At 52.7% G+C, this 23,632-nt stretch overlaps 1 protein-coding gene across 1 annotated transcript; it reads left to right on the top strand.

Annotated features, from left to right (window-relative positions):
- Positions 1-1,373: 1,373 nt before the first annotated feature.
- Positions 1,374-23,238, top strand: nfrkb (nuclear factor related to kappaB binding protein). The gene is made up of 26 exons (XM_088940114.1): positions 1,374-1,440; positions 2,494-2,647; positions 3,429-3,630; positions 4,563-4,690; positions 5,161-5,338; positions 5,436-5,540; positions 5,766-5,839; positions 5,965-6,049; positions 6,411-6,612; positions 7,070-7,181; positions 7,390-7,516; positions 8,307-8,384; positions 8,520-8,599; positions 9,130-9,176; positions 9,281-9,341; positions 9,490-9,664; positions 9,919-10,025; positions 10,312-10,435; positions 16,024-16,103; positions 16,945-17,165; positions 17,425-17,698; positions 19,438-19,653; positions 19,826-20,599; positions 20,891-20,991; positions 21,551-21,686; positions 22,052-23,238. Exons 2-26 carry the CDS (start codon positions 2,522-2,524, stop codon positions 22,175-22,177), a joined length of 3,939 nt encoding a protein of 1,312 aa, XP_088796240.1. The 5' UTR covers positions 1,374-1,440; positions 2,494-2,521; the 3' UTR covers positions 22,178-23,238.
- Positions 23,239-23,632: the final 394 nt, after the last annotated feature.

Genomic DNA, 23,632 nt, shown 5'->3' with positions numbered 1-23,632 from the left:
TCACATTAGACTGTCGTCCCTTCTTTCATATGATGATGTGCTTCTTGTTAATGATGACAATAAACTCTCCTGAATGATTCCCACACTTAAAGGAGCTAAAAAGGGAAAAGGGAAGGTGGGAGATGTTAATTGGCCACTTCAACAACCTCCCAGGAGCCCGCAGGCTTGCAGTGATGTCACTGAGAGATGTGCAGCTCCTCCAATCAGCACTAACTCTCCTGTCAGATGCTGTGGGACCTGCAGCAAGTCAAAGGGTGAATTTCTTGATGGGTAGTTGGCTCAGAGGAGCATGTGTGGGTGTAGCTGTGGTTATTGCTGTAAGCTGAAACACCTATTCTTCCATTTTCTAACCACTTAAACAATATAGGGTCATGGGGAGCAGGAGTCTGTCCCAGCAGGCAACCAGTACAAGGAAGGCTGAAACCTCAAGACATAATTAATGTTTTCAAATTGAGTGGGTTCATAATGAAAATTGCTAAATGTTTTCCAAATCTAAAAAATAAACCACATTTGCATAAAAAAGGTGTCTGCAAATTGTCTGCAAAATGTGCAGCACTTTGAAACAGAATTTTCTCACTGTGCCCAGGGTTGAAAGTTGTTCCCATGAGATTCAGGGCAATCTTTTGAATAACAGAGCCCCTGTAAGACGTGAGCCCTGCTTGTACAGCAGGACAATCCTACTCCACTGCGCCCCCAGGATTAACTGCACGGAGCATGCAGAGTGGAAAATCTGTCCCTGGAGATTCAAGGGGTTGACAGTGATAACAGTGTGTTCATAGTGCCAGCATTGTTCCATCACCAGCTCATAGTGCTTCTAATATTTATGACTTATAATGTTACCTCTAAATAAACTACATACTGAGTGATAATAGCAATTTCATTGTCTGGGTCTATACAGTGTTTACACTACACACTATACAGTACAGGGATTGCTACAGGCAGGAGGGCTTGCCTGCTACCCTGGACTAACAAGAAGTAAATTAGAGGCCTGTGGAAGCGCTGAATCCAGTTTATCTATCCGAGAATTAAGCATCCTCAGCTGGAATTTTAAAGCCCTAGAGTTAAGGCACTCCTTCATATTCTGAGTAGTGTCATAAGATTTGTACTTATTAAAAGCAGGTGGGACCTTGTTTTAACTTTATTGAAAAGGCTGCACCTCTGATCTGCAGCACAGTTTCCTACGTAAATATACTTTGAAATCAAGTTAAAAATTTTCAGTGGAGGGAGAGGAAGCCGCCACCTGGTCCAAACAAGCCGCCTCATACACTGCAGCCGTTTGCAAATCCAATCTTCCCTGGCCCGTACATCAGGCCGGACTGAAAATAGAAAGTGTTTTCATCCAGGGGACAAAGTTCTCTGACGGAACGGAAGTCCGTCTCTGTTTTCGTTCCGCCTCTCCTTGGTGTGTCTGTTTTTGTGTTTTCGTTTGCAAGACAAAAGGTAATCAAAGCAAACTTTACTTATTATTTTTTTCGTATTTAACGTGATTTACATTTGTATTAGTTATGTGTGAAAACATTCGGGGTAGGAGGGTGATTTTGTCAGGGAGGGAACAATATTTGAAAAAGGTAACGAGGGCAGACTGGAAAAGCACAGTTGACAAACTGGCTCATACGGACCTTCAAATACAGAAATACACTAATGACTACACCGGATTATTAAATAACGAAATGCAAAGATTAATTGTCTTTCCAGTGCTGTTTGTTTAGAAATAACTGTACTGTCACAATCGTAACGTAGTGGAATATATTCATTTTTTCGCTTTATGATATCATTAGCAGCGTTGATGCTGATGTGGTACTGTTTACCCAGCTGGATTTGAGTATTTTTAAGGTAGCATGTACTCTGAATTTAATACTATAATGAATCCTACACATTTGTGGTTCTAAATGTACTCGTGTACATCGTAGTAACACCTGATTTAAGTCTCACATAATTAATAGTTGGTTTTAGACATTCTTATAATAACACGCACAAGCATCTATTTATGTGTAAATACAGGCTATAATACTGTGAGGACAGATAGCTCTTGTAGCAAAACATTAAATTAATATAGATTATGTTGCTGTAGTGTTTTCCAAGCGTTTTAACTGAGGTACTTACCGAAGTGATCTTAATTTTATTTTTGTAATATTCTTCTTTTATGTCATCTTGTTTTCTGTAGATTTATTGAATGGTAATAGTGAGATTTAATTATTGTGCTGCTCTCTCGGCAGCACAAGGGCTGTATTTCATTCATCCTCTTGGTTTAACTTTATTGAGCTCTTTCATCTGGATAAGAACCCAGATCACACGTGCATTTGGTTATGACCCTGGCCTAGCTGAAAGGTGTGAACTGTAGGACTGCAGGACTGCTGCTCAGGTGGTAGTGGTGTCCATTAATGGTGTACAGGAATAAATCAGTGTGAATCCAAATGCAGCTGGTTAATTGGATCGTTTTAACTAAGTGATCAAATGTGTTAAGCAGTGGCTGTGCTTGTGTGTGTCCGGTAGGCAGCGTGCTTCAGGCGGTGCCTGCAGAATGGACGCGCTGGATCACATGCTCACAGACCCGTTGGACTCGGGGCAGGGCGGCGACGGGCGCATCATGGAGGAGTGCATGCTGGGAAACACCCGCGTCAGTCTCCCAGAGGACCTGCTGGAGGACGTGAGTTTTGTGCTGCTGAGGTTTCCAGGAAGGGAGGAAAAAGGAGGAAAATGGATGGAGAGAGGGACGTCTCCCCAAGAATTCATAGTTACACAGAGAAAAGTAGCAGCTGGAATTAGACCAGGGCTCACGGACGTGTAGAATGGAAAACTAAACTTGATTGAGTATCAGCAAATGACCGCTAAGAGGAGACTTAAACTTTTATAACATACATAGAATACACAAGGCTGACCATGTTTTGTCATTGTAGAATCCACTGATCTCACCAGTTGTGAGTATGTGGATGGTCTTCTGTAGTGCTAGAAAATCCCTGCTGAAAATGTGACGATGGGTGATGCTGTACTGTAACTGTAATCATGCAAACTAACGCCCTGCAGTGAACACTCTCACCCTCCATCCCTGGTCTTCTGTTGTGCTCACATACCTGCAACAGGGCTGCCGAGCTCTGCTCCCCTCGAGGGCAGTGTTCCAGCTGGCTCTGTCTCCTTCACGTCCAGTGTCCAGGAGGATTGCCTTGCCTCAGGTTGGCCCTCTTCGAAGTCCAGGTCTTGTGCTGTTGATGATTCATCCTGCAGGCCTTCTGCCCAGCAGAGGCGGAACAGAAGAGCCCTGATCTGTTGGACTGTTTGTTTAGTTATGTCTTGAGGATTTCTACGAGCTTTAACCGACGATAGAAGGCAACTCACAGGTTTAACGTATGGGAGATAGTGGGGTGTGGGGTGGGGAGCGGGCCGTGGGGTGCTCTTGCAGCCCGTGACCTGTTCCCGTTTCTGATGTCCAGCCAGAGATCTTCTTCTCCGTTGTGAGCGACAGCACCTGGCACCACGTGCTGACGGACGCCCAGCGGCAGCGGCTGCGCCAGCTCCTGCCGCACTTCCCCGAGGACAACGCTGCCCTGCAGGACGGCGTGCTCGCCGACCTCTTCGGCAACCAGAACTTCCGCTTCGGAAACCCCTTGCATCTCGCCCAGAAGCTCTTCCGAGGTGAGCCTCTCCCGGCCCCCGCACCACCCCCCGGAGTCTGAGGGCACGCGAAGGGTGGGCAGAGGAACGCCTGTGCAGTCCGAGAGGAAGTGGGATTAAAAGGGAGGGAGAGAGCCGAAGAGGGAAAGGGGGGCCTTTGCAGTGCAGGTGTGTGGGACAGATCCACAGGGTCTTCAGAAAGGTCATCAGGTTTAATTTGTCAGGTGTTCTAACAGGTGTGGGGCTGTGGCACCCTGGTACCCCTGGGACAGGAGATGCTAATGTTTGCTAATGTAGTGTGGTGGACGTGCGGAATTTCCATTTAGAGCTGTGACATTTAGAGGATTAAATGGTTTCGGGTTGTTACACGGGACGCTGTGGTCATGATTGGTCTTGTGCACCACATACTGTAGCTCAGGTCTGACATTTTGAGACTTTTTCTTTAGGGTGGCGGGGGGCAGGCTACTCTAAAGACTATGCATACGGGAAAAACCCACCTGTCACTGAGATGGGAGAACTGACATTTCCACAGTCTCCATGGGCATTAAAACTCGTCATGGCAAAAATACAGAGATTCCAGACAAGACAGCTACAAATTCTTCATATCAGAGTCCACATGTTGGAAATGTTTTCATTTGAAATAAGAGGAATATCCCAATTGTATTCCATTTCAAAAGAATAAGTACATTTCCCCCAGAGGAGAAATATTTAGATGTTATTGCTGTTCCAGAGCTACGCAAAATAAAACAAAGGTTCCTTCAAAAAGACCTGTAAACCCTCTAGTTATAACGTTCCGTTACAAATTGTCTGCGCTGCACACCTGGAGTGGCAGCTCACAGCGGAGGAATAATTAGTGAGCATACTCCCGCCGTCGGGGCGTGTCTCTCAGAAGCGCGGGGAGGTCTGGGCAGGTCTGCGAACGCGCACTGACGCCCTCACCCTGTGCTTCCCAGATGGCTACTTTAACCCGGAGGTGGTGAAGTACAGGCAGCTGGTGGCCAAGTCGCAGAGGAAGCGCTGCCTCTACTCCCAGCAGCAGCATTACCACCGGCTGCTCAAGCAGATCCTCGTCTCCAGGAAGGTACTGTTCTCCGTGCGGCACTGCAGTGGCTCTGCCTCGGTTACGGCCCACATGTACACACCTCATCCTTCATTTCACCAGAGAGGTCAGCGCACAGGCCCAGCTTCACTCACAACGGCGTGGATCCTTTGCACAGTCGGGCAGTTGAGAGGCGCAGTACCTTGTCCAGGGCTGCAACAGGAGCGTCCCGCCTGGAAATGGAACCTGTGACCCCCTGTTCCTCGCTGCTGCCCAGTGCTAACCCTAACCCCAACCCCAACCCTAACCGTGTCAGGCCCCTCAGTAGACAGACCTCACTGCAGGCTTGCAGGCACACCCGGCTCTCCCGGCTCTGCCCAGGTCCCCTATCTGGAGATGCGAGTCGGGGTCCCTGCTTCCTTCCCCTCAGTCCGTTTATCCATCGGGAAGCTGTCGGAGAGCGCGCCCTTCCCTGACGGCCCGCGTGTTTGTTGTTTCTGCGCCGCGCTCAGGAGCTGCTGGAGCGGGCCCGCCGCGGCGGTCCGGACCTGGCCCTGAAGCGGCGGCGGCGGCCGTCGCCCTCGGCGCGCGGCGAGGAGCGGGAGCGCCGCGCCCGGAGGCGGGTGCTGCGGATCCTGCGGGAGGTGAAGAGCGAGTGCGGAGACGGCGGCGTGTCCTCGGACGACGACGGTGAGCCCCCGCCCCCGCGCTGCGGACGCGACGCGCTCCGGGGCCGGGCCGACCTGCAGCTTCACCTCCCCCTCTGTCCCTCTGTCTGTCTGCGCAGACCTGGGCTCGTGGCTGCCGGCCTCCCTGCTGCCGCCCTCTCCCAGCCAGCCCGTGGCCCTCAGGGTGCTGCCCAGCCTCTTCACGCAGGACATGAAGACCGCAGGTCAGAGCGGGGCCCCTCTCGGGCCCTCCCTCTCCGTCTGTCTGCTCACACTGGGCTCTGTTGTCCGGTCCTGGTCACGCCTCTGCGGCGTGTAAGATCTTTTTCTTCTGTGCTTGCCATTTTTCCCGCTGTCTTTTTTTCCTCGGGCACGCGCGAAGGGGCTGTAAGTGCAAACATTTCCGCGTTTGGAGGCCTGGATGGGCGGTGTGTCGTTTGTCTCCCCAGACAAGCCCGAGCTGACGGAGAAGGACCTGCGGGCCATGCTGAGGCGGCACCGCGAGAAGAGGAGGCACCAGCCTGTGAGTCTGCCGAGGCGGCTAGCCAGGCCTGCTGCCACGCTGGTGCTCACAGTCACACACACACACACCTGGAACAGGTGGCTCGCACACACCTGCTCCAGAGCCTCTGCTCTGTTTGCGTGCAGGATCGCCCGGACCTGCTGACCTCGGACCTCAGCCTGAGTGACATCGTGTCACGAGTCAGTGCGGGCCGGAAGGGCTCGATCATGGGTGAGTGTCCCGGGTCCTGGAGCCTGAGACTTCAGGTTTTAATTCTAGTAAAATCGTTTTTCTTTTCTTGTACGCCTTCTTAATTTTTTAGAAAAAAATGCTGAATTTTTAAGGTGGTCCCCTAACGTAAAACCTCAGTTTAAATGTATTTTTTAATTAAACATTTTTAAGATTCAAAGCAAGGGCTTTAAGAGTGCACCGATCATTCCCCTGAGTATTTTTAAATTAAAATCATTTAAAGCCATTTCCACGTGCAGTTGGGTGTGTGTTCAATGCCGATTTCGGTGAGTCTGAAATGAAACGGAAATCGCTGACCCGTGCGCGGGCTGGTAAAGGACGTGTTGCGTCGTGCTCTCTGCAGCTCTGGTCGACCTCGGGGTGCCCAAGAAGAAGGCGAGGGAGGAGAAGAGGAAGAAGAAGATGAGGCCGGTCAAGATGGAGCCGGAGGACCCATCTGATGCCCTGGGGCCCCCCGATGCCCCCCCGGCAGTCGCTGCGGTGGCCGCCGTGGCCGTCGTCTCCCCGGAGCCCCCCGCTGCCCCCCTGGCTGGCGTGAAGGAGGAGTGAGTCATCGCTCTTCCCCGCGCAGTGCCGGGGCTCCCGCTGTGTGCCCCCTCCCTGGTCCTGCTCTCCCTCGGGTCGCCCCGCGTGGCTTGCTCCTCTGGGGTCCCCACGCTGCCGCTCTGTGTGAGACAGCGCCGCCGTGCTTGTCCCAGGAGTCACTCGTGCAGCTGTCCCGTACCGGACGTCCCCTGGGGACGTTTTCATGCCCTCACGCTGACAGTAAGCGCTCGGTAAAACAGGGCTCATCCTCTGAACCTGAGGGCCGGTGAGCTTTCTTCCCATGTTTTCATCATGACCTCTCTCACTTGAGATGATTAGAGATCCATGTGCCGATCACCCACGAAGCCCCTCACCGATATAATATAATGTATATAAAATAACTATAGTTTTGTCTCCAAGCCTGTTGTCCCAGATCATGACCTCTCTCGCTCACGGTCTGCTGGTCTCCCTCCGCAGGCCGGTGGAGGAGGTGCACAGCAGCCCGGCACAGGTGGAGGAGATCACCGCCTGCTTCTTCACCCTGCTGGAGGACATCCTGCGCCTGGAGGGGCAGGCCAGCATCGCCACGGTAGGATCACCGCTGGAGAGCGCCCTGCTGCTCTCGTGCCCACCCTGTGGTACTGAGAGACTGACTGTACCGAGAGACTGTACTGAGACACTGACTCTACTGAGGTTCGGTACTGAGAGACTGACTGTATTTAGAGATTGTACTTTACTGAGAGACCGTACTGTGGTACAGTACAGAGTGACTGATGGTCTCTGGTTCCCTCTTCCAGCTGGAGGAGAGGGTGCAACAGTGGCAGGCCTCCCCTGCCAGCACCCTCAATCCGTGGTTCTCCAGTGCCCCCTGCTGGTCTGACCTGGTGTTGCCTGCGCTGCACTTCTTGGCAGGAGAGAGTAAGGGTGAGTCTGCCTGTGTCACAGTGCACAGACGGTTACATCTAGAGCGACTCCTTGAGCAGCCTGCCCTCTTAGTAACACAGTGTCCTTTTTGAGGACCATTTTCAGATGAAGTGACGGCAGTGTGCAAGCATGGGGAGGCGGACTGCTTGCAGAAGGGTGTGAGTTGATGTGAGTGGCTGGAATGAGCAGATGGATACACAAACCAGGATTGTCCATCGCAGTCCAGCGTGTACCAGTGAGCCAGACCGTAGTCCTTTCGTGCAGTTAGTGATGTTGTCCAAATGTAAACATTATTATCATTTAACAAGAATGGACTGCATATGCAAAAAAACACATCCTTACCAAGAGAGCAGAAACTTTATAAAAATGTCATCCTGTGAAAGTTTTCATTTGTTATTTCTGTATCAAATAAGATATGATTCATTTAAAGGAGGCCATCTTTTTAAGAGGCATATTATTCAGGAAACTTGCCCGCGCTGAAAGACATGCCGACACGTAAATTCAGAGAAAAAATCCTACTCCCCATTACTGGAGATTTACACATGGGAATCGGCTGTGGACCAGTCCTCTTTCTAAAACTAATTCTAATGTCTAAAACTTGTTATTATTCAGTCCGCTCTGCTCCCACACTGACCTGTCTCTTTGTGGTGTACAGTATGTGGGAGATGTGGGATGTGGCAGTCATCAGCAGGGAGCTGCCTCAGCTGTGGATGATAATGAGGGAGAGAGACGGATCCAGGGACACAGGGACAAGTGTCACACTCATGATCTCCTCTGTGTCTCTCCTCAGCGGGCGTGCTGTGTCTGCCGGCTGGGTTCTCTCCTTCAGTGGAATTCCAAGAGCGCTCTCAGCACTGGAAGTGGATCAGTAAGACTTCCTCTTGTCTGGCACCTGCAAACTATATTCCTGTGGATATTTGACGTGTAGAGTTTATTTCCAGTGAAGTGTTGGTGGAATTCTCCAGCTGTTGCATAGGTCTGGTATTTTGCTCTTCTCTCTCAGGCCCCAGTCAGGACTGCGAGAAGGACCTGAATGCCCTCTGTCAGCTGTGGCTGGAGGCAAAGGACCAGGTGGTCATCAAGGTACGTGGAGAGACGGACTTCCCTGAACTGCACCCCCTGGCTACCCGGCCCACACCTGAGTGCCCTCGTCCCAGTTGAACCTTCAGGCCTCTGCCAGGGTCTTGGGGTAACGGGCTTCTGTGCGAGAACAGGGTCATTATTGGAGTTCAGGGCTTTTACTTGGTTAATGGGAGGAGTTTTAATAATGAGCTCACGGCTGGTAGCTGCTGACCAGGCATATTCTTTTGGAGCAATTATTTGCTGTGCAGTGGGAGTATCAGTTTTGGAGTCTGTATAAACTGCAGAAGAGTTCTATTATTGTTATAGATGGGGTTTATTAGGAGGCCATGATGGGTAAAGGCCAGGGGGACACTGACCAGGACACTGGGGTAACATCCTCTACTCTTCTTGAGAAACACCCCGGGATTGTTAATGACCTCAGAGAGTCAGGACCTCGGCTTTACGTCTCATCTGAAGGACGGCGCCTGTTTACAGTCCAGTGTCCCCATCACTTCAGTTCTGATTTTGTCTGCTCTTTCTTTCTGTTGAAGCCGGAGAGCGAGGAGCCTGCAGAGATGACCCCACCCACACCAAGAGTGTGAGTCCCCTTCCTTCCTCTGTTTCCTCCCTCCCTCGGCGCCGCCTGCCCCTCTCCTGCTCCTGTCTTACTCTGGGCTGAGTTTCCCTGTCCGGTCTCCGCAGGTGGACGGACTACGTGGTGAGGCCCAGCACGGGCGAGGAGAGGCAGGTGTTCCAGGAGCAGGTGAGCAGGGGCCCATGTGCGCGGTCAGACCGGTGCGGCGGTGAGCGAGGGCGTGAGGTCAGGGGCGAGGTGGGGCAGCTGGCAGGGCTGTGGCTGCCCCTCGGCTGTGGCGTGAGCTCAGTCTGGGCCCGTGTCTCCCCCCCCCCAGGAGCAGCAGCGCTACGACCAGCCGCACAGGGCCTTCACGTTCCGGATGCACGGGTTCGAGTCCGTGGTGGGGCCGGTGAAGGGGGTGTTCGACAAGGAGACGTCCCTCAACAAGGCGCGGGAGCATTCCCTGCTGCGCTCCGACCGGCCGGCCTACGTCACCATCCTCTCACTCGGTAAGACGGGGCTCAGGGGGAGGTCATCAGCGGACGATGCCCGTGAGGAGTGGGAGTTTTGTTCTCGTGTGCTACAGAAAGTGATATAAACCTTCCACGTGCCGGTCTGTCTAGGCTCTTTTATCTGTCCTGTCCACCTTGAATTAAATCACTTGGTCTAAGTTGTGCGGCAGCACTGACAGTGAGCGGGAGTTGTAACGTTTGGGGTGTGTGACAGAGAGGTTCTCTGATGTCTCTCCACCCCCTGACCCCAGTGCGTGACGCCGCGGCCCGGCTGCCCAATGGCGAGGGGACACGAGCCGAGATCTGTGAGCTGCTCAAGGACTCCCAGTTCCTTGCCCCCGATGTCACCAGCGCACAGGTACGTCCCGCAGGTACACTGGCAGGTCAGTGGGAGTCGATTCGCCGACACGCCAAGGTTGTGACTGACCGGCTGGAAGACATGCAGGGAAAGTCAGTCAGCGCGTGCGCGCTAGATCTGTCGGCGTACACGTCTTGTAATGCTCGGTGAGAGAGCTAGATCTGTAAATTTGTTTGTGTTTTGGGTCAGACAGTTTGTGTGATGAATCGCTTAGATCAGTCAGCATGTGCGTGTCGGTCTCACAGGCAGTGAGAGGTTTGCTCAGTGCCCTCATGCTCGTGTGCAGGTGAACACAGTGGTGAGCGGGGCTCTGGACCGGCTGCACTACGAGAAGGACCCCTGTGTGAAGTACGACATTGGACGCAAGCTGTGGATCTACCTGCACCGAGACCGCAGCCAGGAGGAGTTCGGTCAGTAGAGAGTGTCTCGCCTAATACACCAATTCACACACAGCAGAGCTCACAGCACACTAATACACACACACAGCAGAGCTCACAGCACACTAACACACACACACAGCAGAGCTCACAGCACACTAATTCACACACACAGCAGAGCTCACAGCACACTAATACACACACAGCAGAGCTCACAGCACACTAATACACACACAGCAGAGCTCACAGCACACTAATTCACACACAGCAGAGCTCACAGCACACTAATTCACACACAGCAGAGCTCACAGCACACTAATACACACACAGCAGAGCTCACAGCACACTAATACACACACACAGCAGAGCTCACAGCACACTAATACACACACAGCAGAGCTCACAGCACACTAATACACACACAGCAGAGCTCACAGCACACTAATTCACACACACAGCAGAGCTCACAGCACACTAATACACACACAGCAGAGCTCACAGCACACTAATACACACACAGCAGAGCTCACAGCACACTAATTCACACACACAGCAGAGCTCACAGCACACTAATACACACACAGCAGAGCTCACAGCACACTAATTCACACACAGCAGAGCTCACAGCACACTAATTCACACACACAGCAGAGCTCACAGCACACTAATACACACACAGCAGAGCTCACAGCACACTAATACACACACAGCAGAGCTCACAGCACACTAATACACACACAGCAGAGCTCACAGCACACTAATACACACACAGCAGAGCTCACAGCACACTAATACACACACAGCAGAGCTCACAGCACACTAATACACACACACAGCAGAGCTCACAGCACACTAATACACACACAGCAGAGCTCACAGCACACTAATTCACACACACAGCAGAGCTCACAGCACACTAATACACACACAGCAGAGCTCACAGCACACTAATACACACACAGCAGAGCTCACAGCACACTAATTCACACACACAGCAGAGCTCACAGCACACTAATACACACACAGCAGAGCTCACAGCACACTAATACACACACAGCAGAGCTCACAGCACACTAATTCACACACACAGCAGAGCTCACAGCACACTAATACACACACAGCAGAGCTCACAGCACACTAATTCACACACAGCAGAGCTCACAGCACACTAATACACACACAGCAGAGCTCACAGCACACTAATACACACACAGCAGAGCTCACAGCACACTAATTCACACACACAGCAGAGCTCACAGCACACTAATACACACACACAGCAGAGCTCACAGCACACTAATACACACACAGCAGAGCTCACAGCACACTAATACACACACAGCAGAGCTCACAGCACACTAATACACACACAGCAGAGCTCACAGCACACTAATTCACACACAGCAGAGCTCACAGCACACTAATTCACACACAGCAGAGCTCACAGCACACTAATACACACACAGCAGAGCTCACAGCACACTAATTCACACACAGCAGAGCTCACAGCACACTAATTCACACACACAGCAGAGCTCACAGCACACTAATACACACACAGCAGAGCTCACAGCACACTAATACACACACAGCAGAGCTCACAGCACACTAATACACACACACAGCAGAGCTCACAGCACACTAATACACACACAGCAGAGCTCACAGCACACTAATACACACACAGCAGAGCTCACAGCACACTAATACACACACACAGCAGAGCTCACAGCACACTAATACACACACAGCAGAGCTCACAGCACACTAATACACACACAGCAGAGCTCACAGCACACTAATTCACACACACAGCAGAGCTCACAGCACACTAATACACACACAGCAGAGCTCACAGCACACTAATACACACACAGCAGAGCTCACAGCACACTAATACACACACAGCAGAGCTCACAGCACACTAATACACACACACAGCAGAGCTCACAGCACACTAATACACACACAGCAGAGCTCACAGCACACTAATACACACACAGCAGAGCTCACAGCACACTAATACACACACAGCAGAGCTCACAGCACACTAATACACACACAGCAGAGCTCACAGCACACTAATACACACACAGCAGAGCTCACAGCACACTAATTCACACACAGCAGAGCTCACAGCACACTAATACACACACAGCAGAGCTCACAGCACACTAATACACACACAGCAGAGCTCACAGCACACTAATACACACACAGCAGAGCTCACAGCACACTAATACACACACAGCAGAGCTCACAGCACACTAATACACACACAGCAGAGCTCACAGCACACTAATACACACACAGCAGAGCTCACAGCACACTAATACACACACAGCAGAGCTCACAGCACACTAATACACACACAGCAGAGCTCACAGCACACTAATACACACACAGCAGAGCTCACAGCACACTAATACACACACAGCAGAGCTCACAGCACACTAATACACACACAGCAGAGCTCACAGCACACTAATACACACACAGCAGAGCTCACAGCACACTAATTCACACACAGCAGAGCTCACAGCACACTAATACACACACAGCAGAGCTCACAGCACACTAATACACACACAGCAGAGCTCACAGCACACTAATACACACACAGCAGAGCTCACAGCACACTAATACACACACAGCAGAGCTCACAGCACACTAATACACACACAGCAGAGCTCACAGCACACTAATACACACACAGCAGAGCTCACAGCACACTAATACACACACAGCAGAGCTCACAGCACACTAATACACACACACAGCAGAGCTCACAGCACACTAATACACACACAGCAGAGCTCACAGCACACTAATACACACACAGCAGAGCTCACAGCACACTAATACACACACAGCAGAGCTCACAGCACACTAATACACACACAGCAGAGCTCACAGCACACTAATACACACACAGCAGAGCTCACAGCACACTAATTCACACACAGCAGAGCTCACAGCACACTAATACACACACAGCAGAGCTCACAGCACACTAATACACACACAGCAGAGCTCACAGCACACTAATACACACACAGCAGAGCTCACAGCACACTAATACACACACACAGCAGAGCTCACAGCACACTAATACACACACAGCAGAGCTCACAGCACACTAATTCACACACACAGCAGAGCTCACAGCACACTAATACACACACACAGCAGAGCTCACAGCACACTAATACACACACAGCAGAGCTCACAGCACACTAATTCACACACAGCAGAGCTCACAGCACACTAATTCACACACACAGCAGAGCTCACAGCACACTAATACACACACAGCAGAGCTCACAGCACACTAATACACACACAGCAGAGCTCACAGCACACTAATACACACACAGCAGAGCTCACAGCACACTAATACACACACAGCAGAGCTCACAGCACACTAACACACACACAGCAGAGCTCACAGCACACTAATACACACACAGCAGAGCTCACAGCACACTAATACACACACAGCAGAGCTCACAGCACACTAATTCACACACAGCAGAGCTCACAGCACACTAATACACACACAGCAGAGCTCACAGCACACTAATACACACACAGCAGAGCTCACAGCACACTAATACACACACACAGCAGAGCTCACAGCACACTAATACACACACAGCAGAGCTCACAGCACACTAATACACACACAGCAGAGCTCACAGCACACTAATACACACACAGCAGAGCTCACAGCACACTAATACACACACAGCAGAGCTCACAGCACACTAATACACACACACAGCAGAGCTCACAGCACACTAATACACACACAGCAGAGCTCACAGCACACTAATACACACACAGCAGAGCTCACAGCACACTAATACACACACAGCAGAGCTCACAGCACACTAATACACACACAGCAGAGCTCACAGCACACTAATACACACACAGCAGAGCTCACAGCACACTAATACACACACAGCAGAGCTCACAGCACACTAATACACACACACAGCAGAGCTCACAGCACACTAATACACACACAGCAGAGCTCACAGCACACTAATACACACACAGCAGAGCTCACAGCACACTAATACACACACAGCAGAGCTCACAGCACACTAATACACACACAGCAGAGCTCACAGCACACTAATACACACACAGCAGAGCTCACAGCACACTAATTCACACACAGCAGAGCTCACAGCACACTAATACACACACAGCAGAGCTCACAGCACACTAATACACACACAGCAGAGCTCACAGCACACTAATACACACACAGCAGAGCTCACAGCACACTAATACACACACACAGCAGAGCTCACAGCACACTAATACACACACAGCAGAGCTCACAGCACACTAATTCACACACACAGCAGAGCTCACAGCACACTAATACACACACACAGCAGAGCTCACAGCACACTAATACACACACAGCAGAGCTCACAGCACACTAATTCACACACAGCAGAGCTCACAGCACACTAATTCACACACACAGCAGAGCTCACAGCACACTAATACACACACAGCAGAGCTCACAGCACACTAATACACACACAGCAGAGCTCACAGCACACTAATACACACACAGCAGAGCTCACAGCACACTAATACACACACAGCAGAGCTCACAGCACACTAACACACACACAGCAGAGCTCACAGCACACTAATACACACACAGCAGAGCTCACAGCACACTAATACACACACAGCAGAGCTCACAGCACACTAATTCACACACAGCAGAGCTCACAGCACACTAATACACACACAGCAGAGCTCACAGCACACTAATACACACACAGCAGAGCTCACAGCACACTAATACACACACACAGCAGAGCTCACAGCACACTAATACACACACAGCAGAGCTCACAGCACACTAATACACACACAGCAGAGCTCACAGCACACTAATACACACACAGCAGAGCTCACAGCACACTAATACACACACAGCAGAGCTCACAGCACACTAATACACACACACAGCAGAGCTCACAGCACACTAATACACACACAGCAGAGCTCACAGCACACTAATACACACACAGCAGAGCTCACAGCACACTAATACACACACAGCAGAGCTCACAGCACACTAATACACACACAGCAGAGCTCACAGCACACTAATACACACACAGCAGAGCTCACAGCACACTAATACACACACAGCAGAGCTCACAGCACACTAATACACACACAGCAGAGCTCACAGCACACTAATACACACACAGCAGAGCTCACAGCACACTAATACACACACAGCAGAGCTCACAGCACACTAATACACACACAGCAGAGCTCACAGCACACATCCGCAGTTTTCTTTGAAATAGACAGTGCTCTTTTCCATATGGAAGGAAGTTCAGTGTCTTCCAGATACCTAAAACATCAAAGTCTCGAAATCCGGGGTTTAAAAAGAGCCGTGTGAGACAAAGATGTGCTAAAGAAACAATCTGGGCCTCCGGATGACGTCAGCGGAGAGGGGTGTCCATCTCGGCCTGCCCTGGGTGCTCGTCTGGGATGCCTGGGTGTCCCGGAGTGCTTCCGAGGGGGGTGACAGCTGATGGCGTCTCTGACCCCTGTGTCTTTCCCCCCAGAGCGGATCCACCAGGCCCAGGCGGCAGCGGCGAAGGCCAAGAAGGCTCTGCAGCAGAAGCCCAAACCAGCACCCAAGCTCGTGAGTGACGGCCTGTGTATCCACAGTACAGGAGAGGGCAGCGTAGGGCACACCGTGCAGTGGTACTGTGCATTCAGTTCATTACAGTGTGCAGTAGGAAAGTGAACTTAATTAAGTGCCTAATTATATAGTTCAGTTGAATGCACTGGACTACAGTTCAGTATAGTAAGATGTCATTCAGCAGTATTGTCCATTATAATACTGGACATCTTACTAGAAAACACAGTAGTTTGCAATTAATCGCAGGAGGGCCTGGACTTGTCCACCCCTTTACCGTTGCATAATGTATACTGCAGTATACAGTCTGTATGGCTAAAACAGACACAAGCATTCCTCCCTTGCGTGATGATTAAAGTGCTAATGCACTGGCTTTACGTTAATGAAAATAAAGTTGATCAACTAAAACAACAGTAATCACAGACTTGTAGTACTCAGCTCCGATAGACAACATGAATCCCTCCTCTGCGTCCAGCAGATACCTGCGCTTTCCCTCTCTGAAGTGGAAAGAGCCTGTCACAGCACAGAAGGGGCAGGGAGAGACTCGCTCACACTAGACTGGTCTCACGATCCTCATCTGATGTGCTGCTAATTTGAAAGAGCCCGTCGGCCAGACTGAATAGCCAATAAGGGAATTCCCGCTTGTTAAATTCGCAGATGTCGAGACCCTGCTGCGTTACGGAGCCATGTTAAGTGAAAGAATGAGGTATTGTTTGGTGCGTAAAAAGGCAAGATGCCAGCCTGCGTACAGCAGAGTGAGGGGTTGTGTGCTGTGCTCCTTGAATCCTGACTGTGGTGAGGGGCGATGGGCGTGCCAGCGAGCGAGATGTGTGCTGTGTTACAGAAAGCGAGCGCTAAGGAGGCCGGATTGAAGACCCCCGGAGTGGGAGAGCCTGGCCAGATCATCGGCTTGGAGCCTGCGGCCGTGCCTGCGACCTCCCTGCCCCCAACACCTACTACTCCCAGCCCAGTCCTCCCGGGCACCCCCAGATCGCCCTCGCTGCCCTCTTCCAGCACCCCCACGAAGTCTGGGCCCGGCCCGGACACAGTCAAACCCAGCCCAAGGTCGGCTTTCGTTCCTGCTTGCATTTTCATTCAGTTTTTTTTTTCCCCGGTGCTTATCCAGCTGTAGAGAGCTCGCTGTGAAAAAGAGCTCTAGTTGTTTTTCTTTTCTTCTCCTTTCGGATGGAATAAAGCTGTACTCGTTCCTCTGCAGCCCACGCGTGCTGACGCAGCCGCCGGGTTCAATAACATACGACTTAAAAGCCCAATGCAGATCACTGCACAGCTGACGGTCGCCCCTGTCCCCGTCTCCCTCCTGCAGCGTCCTCCTGGTGTCCCCGCCTTCCATGCCCCAGCTGGGCACCCTCCTGTCGGCCAGCCAGCCGGCCTCGCAGGGCCCCCAGCCCGCCGCCCCGCCGCCGGCTGCTCGGGTGGTGGCCCACGCCGGCGCGGGCGCCCTGCCCCAGGTGCGCGTGGTCGCCGCTCAGCCTGGCCTGCCCGGCTCCCCCGGGGCCCAGCAGGCGGCGCTGGTGCACCCGGCGCAGCACCCGCTCCGGCTGCCCGTCTCGGTGGCGCACACCAAGGGTCTCGCCCAGGTGAGTGCCCGCCGCGCACCGGGTTTCTCTTCTGCCGTCTCCGAGTGAAAGTCCATCCGCTTCCCGAAGCGTGTGGGCGGTGTGGGCAGCCGCCGGGCGTCTGCAAACGAAAGTGCTGAGGAGGAGTTTGAGATGCGCCTGTAATGAGGGCTTCATGTCCACGCGTCTGTGTTAATATCAAAGACAAGTCAGGGAGCCGACGAGCACGTAGTGTATTTTGCTCACTTTATACGTTGCTGCCCAGCTCTGTTTGTTCAGTTCTGTGCCATTAAAGAAAGCCCTTTGATGTGCTCTTAAGGTTACTGTTGTGAAAGAGGCTAAATTAGCTTTTGTCAGACCTGTGAAAGGAAATGTATGGGAGTGGCGTTTTCTTGCCACGGCACCCCTGTATAATCGAAACTGGTCTTCTTATAACCAGCCACAAGGGCTTTACTAGTTCAGTTCTTGTTAGACTCCCTCGTGTCTGAAGTAGAAACAAATCTGTGAAACTGTAAGCTTACACAGCGAAGGGTCGTGAAATCAGGCGGTTTAATAATTGGGTAAACAAGGGCTGGGTTTGGCTTAGTTCACAAACTTATTCACACGAGGACATTTACTGATGGATCATCTTGTTGATGAAATACTCCAGTCATGCCTTTATGTTATGTCTTTAACCTCGTTATCTTCATCTTTAAATAAGCTGAATAAATAAAAGAAGGAATTTACAACTAATTACATTTTTAGGTCTAAAATAGATGAGAAAGCGGCTTCTAAGATTTCTCTCAACACTGTAAAAATTCTTTTCAGTATCAATATCCACCCATCCATTTTCTAATCGATTTATCCCATTCAGGATCAAAGGGGCCTATCCCAGAGCCTGGCACAAGTCAGAATAGACGCTGGACCGGACAGTCCATCACAGGGCACACACAGACACAGACACACACTCACACCAGGGTCAGGTCTTCCACAAGGCAGCTGACCGACCAGTACAGCTTTGGACTTGGGAGGAAACCCAGGTGAATACGGGGAGAACAAGAGAGCACTCCAGGAGCTGAACCCAGGGCCCCAGGGCCCCAGCGCTGCGAGGCAGCAATGCTGACCACTGCGTCGCTGTGCCGCCCATTCATAGATGCAGTGTGTATCTCTGCATGTTTGTTTCTAGCCTTGATGTTGCCCATTGTTATGTCTGTTGAAAGGAACACCATTCTCTTTCCAGGTTAAACCAGGAAGAGGTGTCAATAACAGAACAGGCTGACGTGGTTTCACCACCATCGTATCACAGGGTGTCAAATCTCAATCACACCTCTATTTCCGTTTCACCTTATTTGTTATTCAAACTAAGGTTTGCCAGGTGACACTACCAGAACCTGCAGAACTTGCCTTTCATTCCTGCAGTTCCTCACAAGCCTTGTTTTGAGTTTAAGAGTTGTGTTTTTGTTCTTGTTTGATTGGGTTATTGTTTTTGGGTTTGTTTTTTTTATTGTTCACTGGTTTAACTGATTCTTCCCATAAAATTTCCCAGTTTGTCAAGTGTTTTCCTAATAAAACCAATGCATACATGGAATTTTATAATGTAATCTAAACCATTTTATAATGTAAACCCCCAAAATGTGAAGGCCCCTCATAATCTCTTGCCTTTTTCCTCTGTCCCTCTTCCTCCCTCACTTATTCTGCCCCTGTCACCCTGATGCCCTACCCCTGTGCCTCTGTCCCCTCCCCCTGTCTCCCTGATGCCCCCCCCCCCCCTCCGGGAGCAGACCGTGGTGACGGTGCCCCTCAGGACGCAGTCCGGCAGCAGTCCAGTGCAGGTGCAGGCACCCCGCGGTCAGGCTGGCCTCACTGTCGCCGGACTGGCTTCTACCGTCACAGTGGCCAAGCCTGCGGCGGGGGGTCCCCCAGGGAGCCCTGCTGCCTCAGCGCCCGCGGCCACCACGCTGCTGCAGAGCGTCACCGGGCAGAACATCATCAAGCAGGTGGGCATCGGCGCGTTGCTCCCCCGTGGTGTGGTGCCGTCGTATAGTCAGCATTGCTTTGCGTTGCTGCGCCCATCCTGACGACTCGGAACGAGTGGAATCTGCTGCTTGGCTCTGCAGGGGGAGCTCTTCCTCTGAAGCACTCTTCCTGTCTCTCTGCCGCGGCTCACAGGTGGCGATCACAGGGCAGCTGGGCGTGAAGTCCCAGCCCGGCGCCGGCATCCCGCTGACGGCCACCAACCTGCGCATCCAGGGCAAGGACGTGCTGCGGCTGCCCCCCTCCTCCATCACCACGGACGCCAAGGGCCAGACGGTGCTGCGCATCACGCCGGACATGATGGCCACCCTCACCAAGTCCCCCATGGCCACCGTCAAGCTCACGCCCGACGTGCTGAACGCGGCCGCGGCCGGGGGCAAGAGCATCTCTGCCACGCTGCACGTCACGCCTGCCTCCTCCTCCTCCACCTCCTCCTCCTCCGCAGACTCGCCAGCCATCAAAACCTGCAGCGCCCCCACCGTGGCCCCGGGGGGCGCCACCACCCTGGTGAAAGTGCACCCGGAGATGAAAGCCGCCGGAGACACGGCCATCCGGCTGATGCCAGCACTGGCCGTCAGCATGGCGGAGCAGAAGGCCAAGAGCCTGTCGGCCATCTCCTCCTCGGACTCCAAGCCAGCCGCCACCATCCGCATCATGCCCGGCCTGGGCGTCATCCCGCAGAAGCCCGGGCAGGCCATCGCTGTCGCCACCTCCGCCGCCGGCGCCAAGCCCGCGCCGGCCGTCTCCTCGGGCGCCGCCACCGTCACCATCGCCACCGGGGCCGTGGCGGGGGCCAAGGGGGTGACCGTGGGCTCGGCCGTGACGGGCGCACCCCTGTCCCTGGGCACGGGGACGGCCACTGTCCGCCAGGTGCCCGTCAGCGCCACCGTGGTGTCCAGCACGCAGCCGGTAAGTGCGGCTGGGGGAGAGGCCGAGCCCTGGGGCGGCTCCACGCTGCCTCCTTCCTTCAGCAGGTGAAGCGGTTTCTGTCCCCTGGCCAGGTCGAGCTGCGCCTCGGGGGTGCAGAGCCTGGGGAGAGGGGTGAGGGGAGGCATTACAGATGTCTCACTTTTAACGGGATCCTAACATCCACCTTCCTTTCATTGCCTCCCCTCCATGTCACTGAGCAGTGTCGCCCCCTGGGCTACTGAAGGCTGTTCACAAAGGTGTTTCATGACTTCCCGTCTCTCCGTCTCTCAGGGGAAGCTGCCGGCTCGCATCACCGTCCCGCTGTCCGTCCTGAGTCAGCCGCGCAAGAGCATGGTGACCGCGCCCATCCTGAAGGGGAGCATCGGCACCAAGTCAGTCCCGCGCTGCCGGCGGCGCCCGCTCGGTGCCCCTTCTCACAGCCCGGCGTGCCCTCTGCCTGACGTCTCGGCCACCTGGCCGTCCCGGGCTTCGCCGTCGAAGCCTCTGGGCGTCTGGCCTGCTGCCTCGCTGCCAGGGTCTGGTCGAGCAGAGAGCTCGAGAGAGCCCACATGCCCGCTCTGCGCCTGGACAGCTGGCGTGTGCCCCAACTGACCGGGGCTAGGCTGTTGTAGAGCAGACACAGTAAATCTGGTCAGCAGGCCTGAGGCGTGAACAGAGGGAGAGTAAAGGCGCATAGGGTAGAGTCGCATCAGCTCCAGTAAAAGCGCGGGTGTCCAATCGCTTGGGCAGGAAGGCGCCGCTGAACACGGGACAGGGGCTTTCTTGTTTTGCATTCATGGCCGTCCTCCTTGTGTTTGTAAATCCAGCTGTTAGTGCACGCTGTACCAATGCGTCTGAAGGATTCTGGGGGGTGTGTGTAAAATGTGCCTGAGGAGGTGTCTGTCCATGTGTGTCCCTCTCGCGGCTGACGGCCGTCCTGTTCGTCTGCAGCATCAGCGGCCTGGGCCGGAACATCATCCTGACCACCATGCCCGCGGGGACCAAGCTGATCGCGGGGAACAAGCCCGTCAGCTTCGTCACGGCGCAGCAGCTCCAGCAGCTGCAGCAGCAGGGCCAGGCCGCCCAGGTCAGCCCCCGAGCCGCCGCTTGTCCCAGAGCCTGCCGGCCCGCCGCCGGGCTGCGCCGCAGGGGAGACGCCTCACTGCTCGGCGTGACGAGTAGGACCGAGCAGTCTGGAGAGTCGTCGCGTTTCGCCTCGACACTCTGATGTCATGTTGACCGGCTCTGCTAGACATTTTGTTCAGTAATGTAGTGGACTGTTTGTTTTACCTGTCCCGTTCGGTGCTCGTGTCAGAGTACGCAACAGAAATCTCAGTCTGAAAGCGGTCCCAGGAGCGTGCGTGGTCTGGACCCTCTGGGTCCCTCTGGGTCTCGGTCCGTCAGCCTCAGGCCCGGCTCAGCCCGTGCTCTTTGCTTGCTCTCTCCCGTCAGGTCCGGATCCAGACGGTGCCGGCCCAGCAGCTGCAGCAGCGCACCGCCGCCGGCTCGCCCAAGCCCGTCTCCACCGTCGTGGTGACCCCCGCCCCCTCCCCGAAGCCGACGCCCGACCCCCAGTGACCCCGGCCGGCCTCCCCAGGTTCCGACTCGCATGGAGCGGCCGCTTCGCTGTTTCCTCCGAAGCGCAGAAAAGAAAGACCCTCTCCTCCAGATCTCTGTTCTCCCCCGCCTGGACAGAGCGATGATTTACCCGCTTCAGTGTTCATGGGACTGTGTCGATTCGCCGTGCCATGGGCTCGCTCCATTTCACGAGGAAGCCGTCTTCTTGAGCTAGCAGCTTGGACGAGGGAGTGCCGAGTAGCCAAGCCCTTGCGACGTGTGAACTTGTTTAGTTTTCTCCCTGGTTCCAGTCATGAGAACCACGTTTTGAAGAGCAGCTTAAGAGAATCAGGATCGACAAGGCTCGTGTTTTAGGTTATTTAGATGTTGCAGCCGTGCAAAACCGGGTTGACGCAGGGGGAGAGCGTCTGCAGGGGGTGATTGCAAGCCATTAGTGCAGCTCACACAGGAGCCTGCGGCTTGAAAGTCCTGAAATGGACCAAAATGCTGTGCAGCGGGAGACCTATTTGTAAATCCTTTTGGATTGTCCTGTGAGTCGTTTATTCCTGATTTAGCAACTGAACACAAGGATTTTTGCATCACAAAGATGCAAAAACTTTTTTTTTAACCTAAGACTCATCTCAGAACGTTTCTTTGCAAGCATGTAGGTAGCTGCCTCATTTTTTCTGTTCGTGTTGTTTTTTGAAAGTTTATGAACAGAAAGTAAATTGGTTCTCTGTCTTTTTTTCTGTCAATCTTTTTTTAACTACAGCTTCCGTGTCCAGGGGTGGAAGATGTGCCGTTTCCTCCTTGGTGTGCTGGTGTGAGCCAGAGAGGGCTTTGTGCCTGTTTGCTTGTGTTTCGAAAGCTGATTTTTGGTTTTGAATGTTTCTGTGTGGAAAGAGTGGCGTCCTGGCTGGATGTTGTCGGGTCCTCGCCCAAAGGCTTTGTGTTGAACAGACTGTACCGATGTGCATCACCTGTTGCTAGTGCAGTAAAGAATGTACCTGTAACTGTGCCCCGCATTGCTCACTTTGACATTAGAAGCATTGGCAAAATAAAATGAGCACTTGTGACATGTACGTCAGTTTGCTCCTAAAATGTTGGGTGTTTTGTCGGGTCGTGTTAATTAGGCACCCCCACTTTCGGTATCGTCACTCTGCCTGTGGTTGATCTAACTGTACGGGATACTGCGTGAAGTCTCGCTGTAACAAAGTTCCTTTCTAATACCTGACCTCCACGTCTAAAAGTCCTGCATGTGAGGAATACGAGTTCTGTCAGATTTCTGTGTGGTTCAGAATAGAGATAAATATGCACCGAGCACACCTAGAAAGCAAATGGTTCTGCTGTATTGCAAAGACAACACAGTTGTTTCTATGTATGGACTCTGTATCACAGTTATTGATCAGAGAAGATCAATACGGTTAGTGGTTGGTTAAGTATTGTACATATGCTTGATGTCACATCAGAGTCAGG

The sequence above is a fragment of the Atractosteus spatula genome, chromosome 22 (genome assembly GCF_055471065.1).
Source record: "Atractosteus spatula isolate fAtrSpa1 chromosome 22, fAtrSpa1.hap1, whole genome shotgun sequence".
Taxonomy (NCBI): Eukaryota; Metazoa; Chordata; class Actinopteri; order Semionotiformes; family Lepisosteidae; genus Atractosteus; species Atractosteus spatula.
The sequence above is the reverse complement of the archived record's forward strand: the minus strand, read 5'-3'. Positions and strand labels throughout refer to the sequence as shown.